Genomic DNA, 18496 nt, shown 5'->3' on the forward strand with positions numbered 1-18496 from the left:
TGTTTTGTCCCGTCTGTGTCAGAGGGAGGAGGCCGAGGTCAAAGCTCGTGAGGAGGCGGAGCGTCAGCGCCTTGAGAGAGAGAAGCACTTTCAGAAGGAGGAACAGGCGCGCCTGGAGAGAAAGAAGGTGGAGAGATGAGGAGGGATGGAGGGGAAGAGGGGGGAGGGGAGGAGGGATGGAGGGAGGAGAGATGAAGGGAGGAGAGATGGAGGATGAGGGGATGAGTGAGGAGAGATGGAGGGATGGAGAGATGGAGGGAGGAGAGATGAGGGGAGATGGGATGGAGGGAGGAGAGATGAGGGATGGAGGGAGGAGAGATGGAGGGAGGAAGGATGTGGGGAGGGAGGAGGGATGGAGAGATGGAGGGCGGAGGGAGGAGAGATGAGGGGAGGAGGGATTGAGGGATGAGGGATGGAGGGAGGACAGATTGAGGGAGGACAGATTGAGGGAGGACAGATTGAGGGAGGAGAGATGGAGGGAGGAGAGATGGAGGGATGGAGGGAGGAGGGATGAGGGGAGGGAGGAGGGATGGAGAGATGGGGGGAGGAGGGAGGAGAGATGGGGGGAGGAGGGATGAGGGATGGAGAGAGGAGGGATGGAGGGAGGAGAGATGGGGGGGAGGAGAGATGGAGGGAGGAGGGATGGAGGGAGGAGAGATGGAGGGAGGAGAGATGAGGGGAGGAGAGATGAGGGATGGAGGGAGGAGAGATGGAGGGAGGAGAGATGGAGGGAGGAGAGATGGAGGGAGGAGAGATGGAGGGAGGAGAGATGGAGGGAGGAGAGATGGAGGGAGGAGAGATGGAGGGAGGAGAGATGGAGGGAGGAGAGATGAGGGATGGAGGGATGGAGGGGATGAGGGAATGAGGGAGGAGGGATGGATGGATGAAGGGGACTCAGATTGAAAAAGTCTAACTTGTCTTTACTTTATACTTTATACATAAATATAGAACCGGTAGTTTTTGATCAAATTGTATCCTGACTAGGAAAGCTCCCAGTCTTAAATGAAATATGTTAAAGTGCATTAGTTGTCAATAATCAAATCCAGCAGCTGACAACTCCTGCCTCTGCTGTTGAACTCCACAGCGCCTTGAGGAAATCATGAAGAGAACTCGTAAAAGTACTGATGCAGGACAAAAGGGGATTGATGTAAGTCCTATCTATGCTTCATATAACAACCCTTCTAGACCCTTTGTTCAGATGAAAGATTATACAGTGTATGTTTTCTTATTTAAATGACTGAATTAATAATAGTGTCTGTCCAGGTGTTCAAAGCACTTCTTGATAATAACACCAATGTGTAGCAACCTTGTGTGATACACAGCAACCATTTGTCCCATTTTTTTGTTCTTCTAGCCTTCACTGCCAAATGAGTCTAATTCTCCAGCACAGGTCAATGGCAAAGATGCTACGAAGAACAGTAAAGGTAAGTTACATACAGTGCCATTCTGCTGTCTCTACAGTGCCATTCTGCTGTCTCCTTCAACCTGTGATTTGATTTGCAAAAAATTTATTTGGGTAAAAAAATAGATTATACGACATCCCAGCTAACAACAAACCTTCCCACAACTTTAGAGAACGTTCCCTTAAGATTTTCATGAGGCTTTTAACTAACGTTTTCTTATCGATGTTCCATCCCCTTAATGTCAAACAGAACTTACCCAGAACACCATGTTCTCAGAATTTAAGATATGTTCTCGACATGCTTCATGGAAACGTTGCAAGAACGTTTATGTGTCCAGTTCTCTGAGAGGTAGGAGAATATTCCATAAACGTCCCACCAAACATACACAGAACATGCTTACCATGTTCTCAGAACATAACATATTAATGTTCTAGACACGTTTCATGGGAACTTTGCAGGAACATTTCTGTGTATTAGTTGTCAGGATGTCACCTGATGGTCCCATAGAAACGTTCTAAAGAAAGAGTGTTTTATGACACATCTTGCCTTGTTACTGTTGCTGAGCCAATCGAGGCTCTGATTGGTGAACCGTTCATAGCTCTGTGTCTGTTGGCAAGATTAGAGATACAAACACACACAGTGCTTTTAACATCATTTTTTCAACTTACATATTTGATTACATTGTGTATGTTTTTAATAAAGCAGTTATTATTCAACGTGTCCTCACCTGGGATTTCAAGTCACAACCTCTTGATTCACTGTACTCAGATTTTCCCACTACGCCACCGTGTCTGTACTCTTACTATTTTCGTCATTGATTTGATTTAGGCCTACTTATTTCAGCAATTTTAAAGGCTTTCGGTATAGTTGTGTGATGTTGGTGGGACATGTGTTTTAATGATCCTCCTGAATCACTACGATCAATACAAGTTTTTCTTGAATGTACTTTTAACAGAGTTAAGATTTACTTCAAAGTCCATTCACAGCCTTACACCTATCCATTTCTCTTCCAGATCTACATTCCTGCCTAGGGGGGGGGGGGGGGGGGGGGGTCAGAGTACCATGAGCCAAGAGGTTGTGAGTTCAAATAATTTTGATTATGGCAGTAAGCCAGATTATGCAATAGCCATGTAAAAACCTAGTTCTGCTTATCTTAATCGGCGTCAAGGTCAAACGGATATTCTGAGAACATGGTAACCACATTCTGATCATGTTCTGTTTGACATTAAGGGAATGTTCCCCTAAATAACCGATAACTGGACAATCAAACGTTAGGGGAACATTACAGGTAACATTACAAAAATGGTCTCTCTACCTAGAAGTGTTAGCTGGGATGTGCATTAGATCCCAAGAGGATGGCACTTATTTACAAAATGGTCTTGGATGCTAACAAATGATGTCATGATTAAAAGACAAGACAGTTACAAAACATTACGTTCAATTAGAGAGAGAACACTCAGTCAAGGACCATTTTATTTGTCATTTAAAGAGAGCAACTTTGCTTGTTTTTTTTCATGCAGCTCCTAAAATGCACCAGATTGAAGCAGAATCCAGCTCTGTGCTGAATGTTGTCCGGCCAGCCATGCACCAGAATGGCCTCTCAGCCAATGGGAAGGCAGCTGACTTTGAGCAGATCATCCAGCTGTCCAATCACAGCAGGAGCAGCAACGGTGGGCCGGGAAAACCGGGGAGTGGCATCGTCAGTGACCCAATCCTGGCCTTCGAGGGAGGAGAGCCCTTCCTGATGAAAACGGGTTCCATGAAGCCTCAGCATGCTGCAGGTAGCTATGCAGGTCAGGATTAGAACCAGACATACCATATCATTTTAACATTTCAAATGAAGCATTCTATCACTGTATCAGTACATAACACTCTAGGATGTACACAATCCATAACTCTACAGCCACATTACCAGCATGTGTATAGAGAAGCACAGTGTGGATCTTATGCTAAAGGTATGCATCCTGTAGTTAGCTACAACCATTACTAGAGTTTACAGAGAGGGGACTCCAAACCTTTACCACTATCTCCAAGCCTGGGCCCTAGCCTCTGGGCACGCTGCCCAAGCTCCCTGTGTGGGAGAGCTGACGTCCAAGACTGGAAAGAGGATCCCAGTCCTGTTTTGGCATGCTCCTTAGGTTGGCAAACGAGGCCCCCTTTATTATGCCAAGACCCCCACAGCCGGTCTCGAAGACGGCCATACCCAAGCATTAAATGTCAACAAAGCAAACAATATGACTGAGACCAATGGAACATACATAATATTAGGGGAAAGGGGGGATACCTAGTCAGTTGTACAACTGAATGCCTCCAAATGTGTCTTCCTCATTTAACCCCACCCCTCTGAATCAGAGAGGTGCGGGGGGGCTGCTTTAACCGACATCCACGTCTTCAGCGCCCGGGGAACGGTGGGTTAACTGCCTTGTTCAGTGGTAGAACAACATAGTTTTACCTTGTCAGCTCGGGTATTCGATTCAGCAACCTTACGGTTACTGGCCCAACGCTCTGACCACTAGGCTACCTGCCGCACCATATATTATATGTTTATGTCCCCACAGCCCGAGGGGGTTCTAATGATAATGACGCGTGCAGAATATCATCCCTAGAACTGAAGACTTTGAATGATAAGGCCTGATAGACGGTATGCCTCACGTACTGTAGACTTCAAACTAGCTCATATTCCCAAGTGAAGCAGAAAACTTTGAATGATAAGGCCTGATAGACGGTATGCCTCACGTACTGTAGACTTCAAACTAGCTCATATTCCCAAGTGAAGCAGAAAACTTTGAATGATAAGGTCTGATAGACGGTATGCCTCACGTACTGTAGACTTCAAACTAGCTCATATTCCCAAGTGAAGCAGAAAACTTTGAATGATAAGGCCTGATAGACGGTATGCCTCACGTACTGTAGACTTCAAACTAGCTCATATTCCCAAGTGAAGCAGAAAACTTTGAATGATAAGGCCTGATAGACGGTATGCCTCACGTACTGTAGACTTCAAACTAGCTCATATTCCCAAGTGAAGCAGAAAACTTTGAATGATAAGGCCTGATAGACGGTATGCCTCACGTACTGTAGACTTCAAACTAGCTCATATTCCCAAGTGAAGCAGAAAACTTTGAATGATAAGGCCTGATAGACGGTATGCCTCACGTACTGTAGACTTCAAACTAGCTCATATTCCCAAGTGAAGCAGAAAACAATGCTGATTTTTATCTTTCTTTGTTCTTTCTCTTTTTCTCTCCATCTCTCCAGAAGTTCTTTGAGACAACAGGCTTCCACACGCTTTACGCCACCGGTTGATCTAGTTGATGCGTGCCACACACTGCAACAGCTTATAAAGGAAGTGTGCCAAACAAAGAAACAAACTATGGACTAAACTTTTAAATCACTTAAAAACATCAAATTCCACAGAGGTCAAGAGGGAGGAAGAAAACTCTGTGAAGAAAAACGAAAAAACGTAATGAATGAAAAAAATATTGTCTGTCTTCTCGGCATGTTTTGGTGCAACATACATTGAGTTTTGTTGAAAATGTCAAATGCAGATTTTATGGTGCACCTTAAATGGCTGACAATGTAATATGAGGAGTTTTAGAGCATTGTAAGACCTGGAAATATACAGTATTTGACTACGGTTGTTATTATCATTGTTGTTATGCTATTGCTGTTGTTATCTTAAGTTGAACAAAGTGTGTGTTTGTTAGTCTTGAATAATTGGGTTATTTAACTAGGGGAGGAAGCAGTGTGAGGATGCTGTCAGGGGAAGCTGTGGGATAAATGTTAATGAAAGGGAGAAGACTTCTCTATTTCTTTCTGTCTATGTCTGTCTGTCTGTGTGTCTGCATGTATGTCTCTCTGTCTGCGTGTATGTCTGTCTCTGCCTGTCCCTGTCTGTCTGTTTGTCCGTCTGTTTGTCTGCCTGTCTATCTGCCTCTCATTTAACTGAGATATGATACAGACTAAAGAGTAAGTTTGATCTGTGTGGACATCGACTCTAGTGGGTTAACATCTGACATGTCTGCCATAACCTTCATGTTTCACCTGAGACAGAGTCTTAATGTTTCTCTGGCTCGTTTCTTCTTCAATTGTATTGCTGTTGTGATACAGAATAAGTTTAGGTTGGTTTCTTCAGCAGTTCCCATGACGATCACATTAATACAGGTAGAACTATCAGCACACAGTATCTGTCCTCTATTCCTGGTTGCTGCTATAAGGACACAGTATCTGTCCTCTGTTCCTGGTCGCTGCTATCAGGACACAGTATCTGTCCTCTATTCCTGGTCGCTGCTATAAGGACACAGTATCTGTCCTCTATTCCTGGTCGCTGCTATCAGGACACAGTATCTGTCCTCTATTCCTGGTCGCTGCTATCAGGACACAGTATCTGTCCTCTATTCCTGGTCGCTGCTATCAGGACACAGTATCTGTCCTCTATTCCTGGTCGCTGCTATCAGGACACAGTATCTGTCCTCTATTCCTGGTCGCTGCTATCGGGACACAGTATCTGTCCTCTGTTCCTGGTCGCTACTGGTTTAATGGCTGTGACTCATATAAGCTGCCTCCTGCCTGATTTATACAGTGAACGATGAACTTCTAGACACATCTATTCATATTCCAGGCCTCTGACGGAGGGAGAAATATTAAAGTGGGGAACGAGAGGAGGGAGGTTGAGAGATTTAATCAGCTCAAGGGACAGATGGAGTGTGTGTGAGAGAGAGAAAGACCGAGCGAGAGACAGAGAGAGTGAAAGATGGATTTTCCATCTGTAGATGCTCTCCTACTATCAACAAACTATATGTTGATAAGCGACTGCTTGCTAAGGTTAGGTTTAGAATAAGGGTTCGAGTTAAGGTTAAGGTTAGTAGATAGTTAGTTGAAAGGTTGCTGATACTCTATAGATTAGTCTGTAGAGCATCTACAGATGGACTGTCCATATGAAGTGGTACCATCATTATTTCTTGGTAACAGTCCAGTTCCTTACAGTGATTTTTTTTTATGTAAATAGATTCTTAGCAAAGGGCAATTTCTCTAGCAAGATTTCTGCTACGACTGGAAGTGGTCTGAGTGGGGAGGGGAAAACTGAAAAATAGCTGTTATTGGCAGATAAGGTTGGAACGCTCTTTCTTATTGGTCTATTAACTAATTTACCGCATGGTGATGTCAGCATGGCCAAAACCCCCTACCACCAAAACAGGCTGAAATTTCTGGCGTTTAAAAAAAAAAACGGCTTCTACACTAAAAGTGCATTATCATAATTTTCACAATTTCATAGTATTATTCCAAACTCATAGTATGGAAATATATATAAAACACAGGAAATTACCTTTTTTTGTCTGCACTGGGCCTTTAAGTGCAGCCATACAGCTGTTCTGTCTGATCACACTGCACTAGGAATCACTGGGGTACAATTGCCAGCCCGTTTCACCCAGAGTAGCAGCTGGTGATGTGAATAATTCAATCCGTTTCATCCCTCCATTCCAGACATATTTTTTTCCTCAAGAGGAGACCGTGCAATGTTGTATTTTTGGTTGTTGATGCAAATTGTGTGGTTTCTCCCTCACCAGTGCGACACGTGGACAATGGTAATAGTGAGTTTATAGGTTAGTTGTTTGGTCATTAGTTTGATACAAGTATGTTTAGTCGTTTAAGATTATAATGCCACAAGGTGGCAGCACTAGCTTTACAAACATCATGCGGAGCCAAGAGGAACATTCATCAATGTTCAGATTTCTCCTGCTGGTCTTTTATAATGGTATCTTTATCACAAATGTGTTTGACGTTCGTCAGACTCATCTACAACACATGGATTCTATTTAGAACATTCAAATTCAAACAATAACATTGAGATTTTTGGTATTAGTCCCTCAAAAGTAGGGACATCAAAACATGACCTCATCACCTCTCATTGTCGAGGCACCACCAGCATTCCCAAAACAAGTCCCATCCCACTGTGATGGATGATCTGCAGCTGATACTGACTGAACAAAGGAACTTCTGTCTATCTTTTTATTTATAGTTGAGAGTGTTAACAGTCAATGACATATGGGGCTTCAGCCATGTCCTGTGCCAAGAGGGGTTGCGTCCCAATTGGTACCCTATTCCCTCTGTAGTGCGCTACTTTTGACCAGGGCCCATCAGGCTCTGGTCAAAAGTAGTGCACTAGATGGAGAATATGGTGCCATTTGGGACGCATGGGACTTAAGTCATTGGGAATGGGACGTTACTGGACATGAGGGACAGGATCCATCATGATGGATTGAGCCGCCACTGCCTGCATTTGAAACATTCAATCTACGCTGAAGGTTTGCAAAGTGGCAACATTACAGATAGTTTACTGCAGTGTTGATTGGTTGCTGTTATTTACGCATGATGATCCTCCCTAACAGATTATACACAGTGCATCTTTCGGGGTTTTGGTTGCTATGGCTAAAGCCATTGATATTTGCATTTGTTGTGTTGTGTTAGACGTCTCAGGTTTCTACTGCGGTTACAATTTAAACTTATAAAGGTCATCGAACTGTGATGGAATAATGATTTGATGCATCGGACTAAAAATGTCCACACTAAAGGTCAGACACCTGCTATCTGTGCAGGACAGGCTGTATTTGTTTAGCTGTTGCTCTGGGTTACGGCATCATGATGACTGAGCCTTGTAGTGAAAGCAGACACTTGGACAGGTGTGTGTGTGTTTCCACTGTCACTTTAACTTTTCTATCCAACATAATCAACCAATTTGTTGTCGCATTGTAGAGAAGGGACCTGCAAGTAAGCGTTTAGTTGGACAGTGTATACCATGTGTATTCTGTATATATGACTAATAAAACCCTCCAAAAGGCAAAGCGTCAATACAGGACTAAGATTGAATCGTACTACACCGGCTCCAACACTCGTTGGATGTTTTAGTTAATAGTTTGCAGGGCTTGCAAACTATTATGGACTAACTAGTGGTTAGAGCGTTGGGCCAGTAACCGAAAGGAATCCCCGAGTTGACAAGGTAAAAATCTGTCATTCTGCCCCTGAGCAAGGCAGTTAACCCATTGTTCCCCTGAGCAAGGCAGTTAACCCATTGTTCCCCTGAGCAAGGCAGTTAACCCATTGTTCCCCTGAGCAAGGCAGTTAACCCATTGTTCCCCTGAGCAAGGCAGTTAACCCATTGTTCCCCGGGCGCCGAAGATGTAGATGTCGATTAAGACAGCCCCCCATACCTCTCTGATTCAAAGGGGTTGGGTTAAATGCCGAAGACACATTTCAGTTGTACAACTGACTAGGTATCCCCCTTTCCCTACAAAGGGAAGCACAGCCGTGAGCTGCCTAGTGTCACGAGCCTACCAGACGAGCTAAATTACTTCTATGCTCGCTTCCAGGCAAGCCACACTGAAGCATGCATTAGAGCATCCACTGTTCCGGGCGGCTGTGTGATCACGCTCTCAGTAGTCGATATGAGTAAGACCTTTAAACAGTTCGACATTCACAAGCCCGCAGGGCGGACCAGATTACCAGGAAGTGTACTCTGAGCATGCGCTGACCAACTGGCAAGTGTCTGACATTTTCAACCTGTCCCTGACCGATTCTGTAATACCAAACATGTTTCAAGCAGACCCCCATAGTCCCTGTGCCCAAGAACACTAAGGTAACCTGCCTAAATGACTACCGACCCGTAGCACTCACGTCGGTAGCCATGAAGTGCCTTGATGGCTCACATCAACACCATTATCCCAGAAACCCTAGACCCACTCCAAATTGCATACCGCCCCAACAGATGATGCAATCTCTATTGCACTCCACACTGCCCTTTCTCACCTGCACAAAAGGAATTATGTACAAACAATGCAAATAAACAAACAAATAAACACAATCGGATGGCGACATGTAAAACATCTGCCTTCTTCTCCGGCACCATCTTTACCGCATAACTAAAGATGATAATACAGTAAATATAACTAACAGCATGTGCTGTATACAGCTTGTTTTCAGTTTGGTTTTTATCAAGCACATGGCAGACTAGAACTAGGAAGTGGTTTGTTTTCCACCCCCATGGTTCATTGGACTTCCTGGTCTTAGTTTTACTCTCTCTTCTTCTGCTGAATCAAGGTGAGTCTTCTTTTCTGTTTTCAGGATTTCTTACTATTACGTGCTTTGCTAACCTGTGATTTTAAACTGATCTTATGTGATATTTATTATGCTTGTCTTAAACCAATTATTTTAATGTTTAAAAAAAAAATAGTTTGATAGAAGAACAGCCATAACAATGATTTAATGGACATCCAATGTGGCATTCTGTAATGCCCTTTGTACTTGTGTGTCGACCATATAAAAGAAAGATACAACATTGATGTAAACCTTACTGTACCAACATTATCTAAAGAGATGTAGGTTATTATATTTTATAACAGCTGTGTAAAATGCTGAAACAGTCAACATCCTTCCTTGTTAAGCGATGGAATGTATGCTATTTCCTCATGGATTTGGTTATATTTTTTCTTTCAAATGAATGTACATTTCCTGGTTGATACAGAGTGTTCCACTATGTAGAGAATGGATGCATTCCTTTTAAGCTGGTGAGGATTTAAACAACATATATCTAAATAAACTATCATTTAACAAGGCAAGTCAGTTAAGAACAAATTCTTAATTACAATTACGGCATAGGAACAGTGGGTTAACTTCCTTGTTCAGGGGCAGAACCACATATTTTTACCTTGTCAGCTCGGGGATTCGATCTAGCAACATTTACGGTTACTGGCCCAAAGCTCTAACCCAAAGCCTGAATTTTTATTTTATTTTTTTATTTCACCTTTATTTAACCAGGTAGGCAAGTTGAGAACAAGTTCTCATTTACAATTGCGACCTGGCCAAGATAAAGCAAAGCAGTTCGACACATACAACACAGAGTTACACATGGAGTAAAACAAACATACAGTCAATAATACAGTAGAAAAAAAAGTCTATATACAATGTGAGCAAATGAGGTGAGATAAGGGAGGTGAAGGCAAAAAAGGCCATGGTGGCGAAGTAAATACAATATAGCAAGTAAAACACTGGAATGGTAGATTTGCAGTAGAAGAATGTGCAAAGTAGAAATATAAATAATGGGGTGCAAAGGAGCAAAATAAATAAATACAGTAGGGGAAGGGGTAGTTGTTTGTGCTAAATTATAGATGGGCTATGTACAGGTGCAGTAATCTGTGAGCTGCTCTGACAGTTGGTGCTTAAAGCTAGTGAGGGAGATAAGTATTTTCAGTTTCAGAGATTTTTGCAGTTCGTTCCAGTCATTGGCAGCAGAGAACTGGAAGGAGAGGCGGCCAAAGGAGGAATTGGCTTTGGGGGTGACCAGAGAGATATACCTGCTGGAGCGCGTGCTACAGGTGGGTGCTGCTATGGTGACCAGCGAGCTGAGATAAGGGGCGACTTTACCTAGCAGGGTCTTGTAAATGACCTGGAGCCAGTGGGTTTGGCGACGAGTATGAAGCGAGGGCCAGCCAACGAGAGCGTACAGGTCGCAGTGGTGGGTAGTATATGGGGGTTTGGTGACAAAACGGATGGCACTGTGATAGACTGCATCCAATTTATTGAGTAGGGTATTGGAGGCTATTTTGTAAATGACATCGCCGAAGTCGAGGATTGGTAGGATGGTCAGTTTTACGAGGGTATGTTTGGCAGCATGAGTGAAGGATGCTTTGTTGCGAAATAGGAAGCAAATTCTAGATTTAACTTTGGATTGGAGATGTTTGATGTGAGTCTGGAGGGAGAGTTTACAGTCTAACCAGACACCTAGGTATTTGTAGTTTTCCACATATTCTAAGTCAGAACCGGGCAGGTGCAGGCAGCGATCGGTTGAAGAGCATGCATTTAGTTTTACTTGTATTTAAGAGCAGTTGGATGCCACGGAAGGAGAGTTGTATGGCATTGAAGCTCGTCTGGAGGGTTGTTAACACAGTGTCCAAAGAAGGGCCAGAAGTATACAGAATGGTGTCGTCTGCATAGAGGTGGATCAGAGACTCACCAGCAGCAAGAGCGACATCATTGATGTATACAGAGAAGAGAGTCGGCCCAAGAATTGAACCCTGTGGCACCCCATAGAGACTGCCAGAGGCCCGGACAACAGGCCCTCTGATTTTACACACTGAACTCTATCAGAGAAGTAGTTGGTGAACCAGGCGAGGCAATCATTTGAGAAACCAAGTCTATTGAGTCTGCCGATGAGGATGTGGTGATTGACAGAGTCGAAAGCCTTGGCCAGGTCAATGAATACGGCTGCACAGTATTGTTTCTTATCGATGGCGGTTAAGATATCGTTTAGGACCTTGAGCGTGGCTGAGGTGCACCCATGACCAGCTCTGAAACCAGATTGCATAGCGGAGAAGGTGCGGTGGGATTCGAAATAGTTGGTAATCTGTTTGTTGACTTGGCTTTAGAAAGGCAGGGTAGGATAGATATAGGTCTGTAGCAGTTTGGGTCAAGAGTGTCCCCCCCTTTGAAGAGGGGGATGACCGCAGCTGCTTTCCAATCTTTGGGAATCTCAGACACCACGAAAGGAGGTTGAACAGGCTAGTAATAGGGGTTGCAACAATTTTGGCAGATAGTTTTAGAAAGAAAGCGTCCAGATTGTCTAGCCCGGCTGATTTGTAGGGGTCCAGGTTTTGCAGCTCTTTCAGAACATCAGCTGACTGGATTTGGGAGAAGGAGAAATGGGGACGGCTTGGGCGAGTTGCTGTGGGGGGTGCAGTGCTGTTGACCGGGGTAGGGGTAGCCAGGTGGAAAGCATGGCCAGCCGTAGAAAAATGCGTATTGAAATTCTCAATTATAGTGGATTTATCGGTGGTGACAGAGTTTCCTATAGTCAGTGCAGTGGGCAGCTGGGAGGATGTGTTCTTATTCTCCATGGACTTTACAGTGTCCCAGAACTTTTTTGAGTTTGTGTTGCAGGAAGCAAATTTCTGCTTGAAAAAGCTAGCCTTGGCTTTTCTAACTGCCTGTGTATTACATTTACATTTAAGTCATTTAGCAGACGCTCTTATCCAGAGCGACTTACAAATTGGAAAGTTCATACATATTCATCCTGGTCCCCCCGTGGGAATAGAACCCTGGTCCCCCCGTGGGAATTGAACCCACAACCCTGGCGTTGCAAGCGCCATGCTCTACCAACTGAGCCACACATGGTTTCATGGGGGCTGTTCGATGCTAATGCAGAACGCCACAGGATGTTTTGGTGTTGGTTAAGGGCAGTCAGGTCTGGAGAGAACCAAGGGCTCTATCTGTTTCCTGGTTCTAAATTTCTTGACTGGGGCATGCTTATTTAAGATGGTGAGGAAGGCATTTAAACAAAATAAAAACAGGCATCCTCTACTGACGGGATGAGGTAAATATCCTTCCAGGATACCCGGGCCAGGTCGATTAGAAAGGCCTGCTCGCTGAAGTGTTTCAGGGAGCGTTTGACAGTGATGAGTGGAGGTCGTTTGACCGCTGACCCATTACGGATGCAGGCAATGAGGCAGTGATCACTGAGATCTTGGTTGAAAACAGCAGAGGTGTATTTAGAGGGCAAGTTGGTTAGGATGATATCTATGAGGGAGCCCGTGTTTACGGCTTTGGGGTGGTACCTGGTAGGTTCATTGATTATTTGTGTGAGATTGAGGGCATCACGTTTAGATTGTAGGATGGCCGGGGTGTTAAGCATGTCCTAGTTTAGGTCACCTAGCAGCATGAGCTCTGAAGATAGATGGGGGCAATCAGTTCACATATGGTGGCCAGAGAACAGCTGGGGGCAGATGGTGGTCTATAGCAGGCGGCAACGGTGAGAGACTTGTTTTTAGAGAGGTGGATTTTTAAAAGTAGAAGTTCAAATTGTTTGGGTACAGACCTGGATAGTAGGACAGAACTCTGCAGGCTATCTCTGCAGTAGATTGCAACACCGCCCCCTTTGGCCGTTCTATCTTGTCTGAAAATGTTGTAGTTAGGGATGGAGATTTCAGAGTTTTTGGGGTTCTTCCTAAGCCAGGATTCAGACACGGCTAGAACATTCGGGTTGGCAGAGTGTGCTAAAGTAGTGAATAAAACAAACTTAGGGAGGAGGCTTCTGATGCTAACATGCATGAAACCAAGGCTATTACGGTTACAGAAGTCATCAAAAGAGAGCACCTGGGGAATAGGAGTGGAGCTAGGCACTGCAGGGCCTGGATTCACCTCTACATTACCAGAGGAACAGAGGAGGAGTAGGATAAGGGTACGGCTAAAAGCTATGAGAATTGGTCATCTAGGACGTCCGGAAGAGAGACTAAAAGGAGCAGGTTTCTGGGGGCGATAAAATAGCTTCAAGGTATAATGTACAGACAAATATATGGTAGGATGTGAATACAGTGGAGGTAAACCTAGGCATTGAGTGATGATGAGAGAGGTATTGTCTCTCGAGACATCACCTGGTTTCAATTATGTTATCGCATGTGTGGGTGGTGGAACTGAAAGGTCGGATAAGGTATAATGAGCAGGGCTAGAGGCTCTACAGTGAAATAAGCCATTAAACACTACCCAGAACAGCAATGGACAAGGCATATTGACATTAGGGAGAGGCATGCTTAGCCAAGTGATCATAAGGGTCCAGTGAGTAGTGAGGTTGGTTGGGGTCACGGCGATTCAGACAGCTAGCCGGGCCATGGGTAGCAAGCTGGCAGAGGATGGAGGTCTGTTTTTAGCCACCTCGTGCGTTTCCATCGGTAGATTAGTGGGGTTCCGTGTGGTAGAGAGGGACCAATCCAATTGGCAAAACAGTTATAGTTATAGTTTCCCAAGAAAATTGTCCGATAGACCTATTCAGATAGCAGCCGATAAGAAAGCTAACGATTAGCGGGCCGCAGATGGGCGTTCAGGTAACGTCGCGACGGAGGGGCCAGTTGGATAACTCCCTCGGGCAGATAACGTCGGTAGTCCAGTCGTGAAGGCCTGGTGGGGCTCCGCATCGGCAGTAAAACGGGTCCATAGGGAAATGACCCTATGTGGAAATAAAATGTGTTTTTATCAAGTGACAAATACAGAGGGGAGGTAATATTACCACCAACAAACTAAGGTGTTTTCTTTTTGATACGTTGTTTTCACTTAGACATAATGCACAGTTTTCCCCAGGTTAAGAGGGACAGGGGGGAGTTGGGTGGAAGGGGGGGGTTGGGGTCAATGAGGCCTGAGTATGGAGGAGGAGCAGGGGTTTGGGGTCAATGAGGCCTGAGTAAGGAGGAGGAGGAGGGGGTTGGGGTCAATGAGGCCTGAATAAGGAGGAGGAGGAGGGGGTTGGGGTCAATGAGGCCTGAGTAAGGAGGAGGAGCAGGGGGTTGGGGTCAATGAGGCCTGAGTAAGGAGGAGGAGCAGGGGGTTGGGGTCAATGAGGCCTGAGTAAGGAGGAGGAGCAGGGGGTTGGGGTCAATGAGGCCTGAGTAAGGAGGAGGAGCAGGGGGTTGGGGTCAATGAGGCCTGAGTAAGGAGGAGGAGCAGGGGGTTGGGGTCAATGAGGCCTGAGTAAGGAGGAGGAGCAGGGGGTTGGGGTCAATGAGACCTGAGTAAGGAGGAGGAGCAGGGGGTTGGGGTCAATGAGGCCTGAGTAAGGAGGAGGAGCAGGGGGTTGGGGTCAATGAGGCCTGAGGAGGGGGTTGGGGTCAATGAGGCCTGAGGAGGGGGTTGGGGTCAATGAGGCCTGAGGAGGGGGTTGGGGTCAATGAGGCCTGAATACGGAGGAGGAGCATGGGGTTGGGGTCAATGAGGCCTGAGTCAGGAGGAGGAGCAGGGGGTTGGGTTCAATGAGGCCTGAGTAAGGAGGAGGAGCAGGGGGTTGGGTTCAATGAGGCCTGAGTAAGGAGGAGGAGCAGGGGGTTGGGGTCAATGAGGCCTAAGTAAGGAGGAGGAGGGGGTTGGGATCAATGAGGCCTGAGTAAGGAGGAGGAGCAGGGGGTTGGGTTCAATGAGGCCTGAGTACGGAGGAGGGGCAGGGGGTTGGGGTCAATGATGCCTGAGTACGGAGGAGGAGCAGGGGGTTGGGTTCAATGAGGCCTGAGTATGGAGGAGGAGCAGGGGGTTGGGGTCAATGAGGCCTGAGTAAGCAGCAGAATTACCCTCAAACTTCTCTTTCTGCACAACTAGAGCCACATAGGTTGCGTCACAAATGTCACCCTATTTTCCTACATAGTGCCCTATGGGCCCTGGTTCAAAGTAGTGAACTATATAAGGAATAGGGTTCCATTGTGGACAGCTCTCAGCCAGGAGGAGCAGGAAATGGGTCAGAGTACAACATGGTTCACGTCAGCAGTGCAGCAGCAGCCGTTCTATTCCCACAGGATATCTACAGTACCTCCGGTCTCCTATGGAAGTGAAGGGCAATGATCAAGGCTTGACAATAGAAACATGTGGTTCTTCTTCAGTGTTGTTTAAGGTTATGGTGGCCAGTCAGCCATTCACTGCTCTTAAAATGACATTCCTTCAATGGGAATGCAGTAAACTGGGAATCACACTGATGAAACCACAAAAGTGTTTCATTTGATAAAAGTCTAATTCATTCTTTGAATTGATTATTTTTATTTTTTTTAAAGACAGCTGTTTCCTGATCTCTCATGGACAGAGTACCTATCTGACCAAATGATCCAGGATTTGATTAGTTCTGGATTAACTGAGATTGTTTCTTGATGGTTGTTTGTTTTCATTCCTGTTGCGTTGACTTCCTTCATTGTGCCATGGGCCTAGTGTTGTCATGTGTTATTGATTTTTGCCTTTTTGTGGGATGAGTGCAGGACTGTAAGTATACTAATCTGGAGAGCCTATGACTAAATGACTCAAGTTCTGGCATAACAACTTTACCCATTTCTTTTTATGCTTGCAATTATGTGGTGTGTAACAATTTCCTGAACATAAAGGGAGAAGGAGGATCCCTGATGGATTTTGCGTTTGAAGCACAGCACGAAGATTGTTTCACATAGGCCCAAACATCAGTTGACTGGCTGTTGGACTACAGTCATAAAAACTCTCAGAATATCAAGACCTTAGACAAATGAAACTTTAGTAGCTGGTAAATGAGTTGTAGAAGGGATTTTACAGCAGACATAGCCACATATCCTCAGGTTTAAAACAATCCTTGCCATGTATTCACCCTGTAGGTTAGTACTTTTACAGGGTCAAAAGCTTGGTGGCAACATCATTGTCAGCCTCCTTTTACCTGTTTAGTTCCATAGCTCTTGGAATGTAAGCCCAAAGTGAGTGTAACAGTCCTGACCTGTTTTATGTTATTTTTTATGTGTTTATGGTCAGGGCATGTGTTTTGGGTGGGCAGTCTATGTTATCTGTTTCTATGTTGGTTTTGGGTTACCTGGTATGGCTCTTGATTAGAGGCAGGTGGTTTGCGTTTTCCTCTAATTAAGAGTCATATTTAGGTAGGGCGTTCTCACTGTTTGTTTGTGGGTGATTGTCTCCTGTGATGTCTTCGTCGTTGTCGATGTATTTTCACATACGGGACTGTTTGGCTGTTCGTGTGTTTTGATGTAACGTTCCTGTCCGTGAGTTTACGTTTAGTGATGTGAGTTTATGTTCAGGTTTCGTTCTACGTCGTTTTGTTATTTTGTAAGTTTGTTAAAGTGTTTGTTTTCGTGTTGCCATCATCATCAGTTTTTCGTTTATAAATAAAAAGATGGCTTATTTCCCGCAAACTGCATTTTGGTCTGAAGATCCTTCTCTCCTCACCTCATCCGAGGATGAGGAGAGCGACAGCCTTAACAGAATCACCCACCACGCTAAGACCAAGCGGTATGGGAATGCTCTACGGAGCAACAAGGACTTCTGGACTTGGGAGGAGATCCTGGACGGTAGAGGACCTTGGGCTCAACCAGGGGAATATCGCCGTCCAAAGGAGGAGTTGGAAGCAGCGAAGGCTGAGAGGCGCTGGTATGAGGAGGCAGCGCGACGACGCGGTTGGGAGCCCGTGAGTCAGACCAAAAAATTTCTTGGGGGGGGGCACACGAGGAGTGTGGCAAAGCCGGGTAGGATACCCGAGCCAACTCCCCGTGCTTACCGTGGAGGTAGAAGGCGTCGTACTGGTAAGACACCGTGTTATGCGGTAAAGCGCACGGTGTCCCCAGTACGCGTGCTTAGCCCAGTGCGGGCTATTCCACCTTGCCGCACTGGGAGGGCTAGGTTGGGCATCGAGCCGGATGTCATGAAGCCGGCCCAACGTATCTGGCCTCCAGTGCGTCTCCTCGGGCCGGCGTACATGGCACCAGCCTTACAGGTGGTGTCCCCGGTTCGCCTGCATAGGCCAGTGCGGGCTATTCCACCTTGCTGCACTGGTAGGGCTACGGGGATCATTCAACCTGGTAGGGTTGGGGAGGCTCGGTGCTCAAGAGCACGTGTCCTCCTTCACGGTCCGGTAGACCCGGTGCCACCTCCATGTACCAGTCCTCCGGTGGCAGCCCCCCGTACCAGGCTGTCTCTCCGGGTTCTCTCTCCTGCTGTTTCCTCCTCTCCAGCGCAGCCAGTGCCTAGACCACGCACCAGGCTGTCTCTCCTTCTCCTTCCTACAGAGCCATCCGTCTCCCCAGCGCCATCTGAGCCATCCGTCTCCCCAGCGCCATCTGAGCCATCCGTCTCCCCAGCGCCATCTGAGCCATCCGTCTCCCCAGCGCCGTCTGAGCCATCCGTCTGCCATGAGCCTGCAAAGCCGCCCGTCTGCCATGAGCCTGCAAAGCCGCCCGTCTGTCATGAGCCTGCAAAGCCGCCCGTCTGCCATGAGCCTACAGAGCCGTCCGCCAGACAGGAGCCGCTAGAGCCGCCCGCCAGACAGGAGCCGCTAGAGCCGCCCGCCAGACAGGATCTGCCAGAGCCGCCCGCCAGACAGGATCTGCCAGAGCCGCCCGCCAGACAGGATCTGCCAGAGCCGCCCGCCAGACAGGATCTGCCAGAGCCGCCAACCAGACAGGATCTGCCAGAGCCGCCAACCAGACAGGATCCGCCAGAGCCGCCAACTAGACAGGATCTGCCAGAGCCGCCAACCAGACAGGATCTGCCAGAGCCGCCAACCAGACAGGATCTGCCTGAGCCAGAGCCGTCCAGCCAGGACCTGCCAGAGC

At 46.3% G+C, this 18496-nt stretch overlaps 1 protein-coding gene across 7 annotated transcripts in view; it reads left to right on the forward strand.

Moving 5' to 3' along the window:
- The window catches only part of LOC129820247 (MAP7 domain-containing protein 1-like), a 92763-nt gene extending 84518 nt beyond the window's left edge, over positions 1–8245 (forward strand). For 4 of the 7 annotated variants that reach the window (XM_055877280.1, XM_055877285.1, XM_055877284.1 and 1 more), the window contains 5 exons: positions 23–127; positions 1085–1147; positions 1355–1424; positions 2924–3196; positions 4662–8245. In XM_055877280.1, the coding sequence (XP_055733255.1) occupies positions 23–127; positions 1085–1147; positions 1355–1424; positions 2924–3196; positions 4662–4672 (522 nt within the window). In that variant the 3' untranslated portion in view covers positions 4673–8245. The remainder of the gene's footprint in view (positions 1–22; positions 128–1084; positions 1148–1354; positions 1425–2923; positions 3197–4661) is intronic. The other 3 variants (XM_055877281.1, XM_055877282.1, XM_055877283.1) reach the window with 3 other exon arrangements.
- The last annotated feature ends 10251 nt before the right edge of the window (positions 8246–18496 follow it).

This window comes from Salvelinus fontinalis, chromosome 22 (assembly GCF_029448725.1).
Source record: "Salvelinus fontinalis isolate EN_2023a chromosome 22, ASM2944872v1, whole genome shotgun sequence".
Taxonomy (NCBI): Eukaryota; Metazoa; Chordata; class Actinopteri; order Salmoniformes; family Salmonidae; genus Salvelinus; species Salvelinus fontinalis.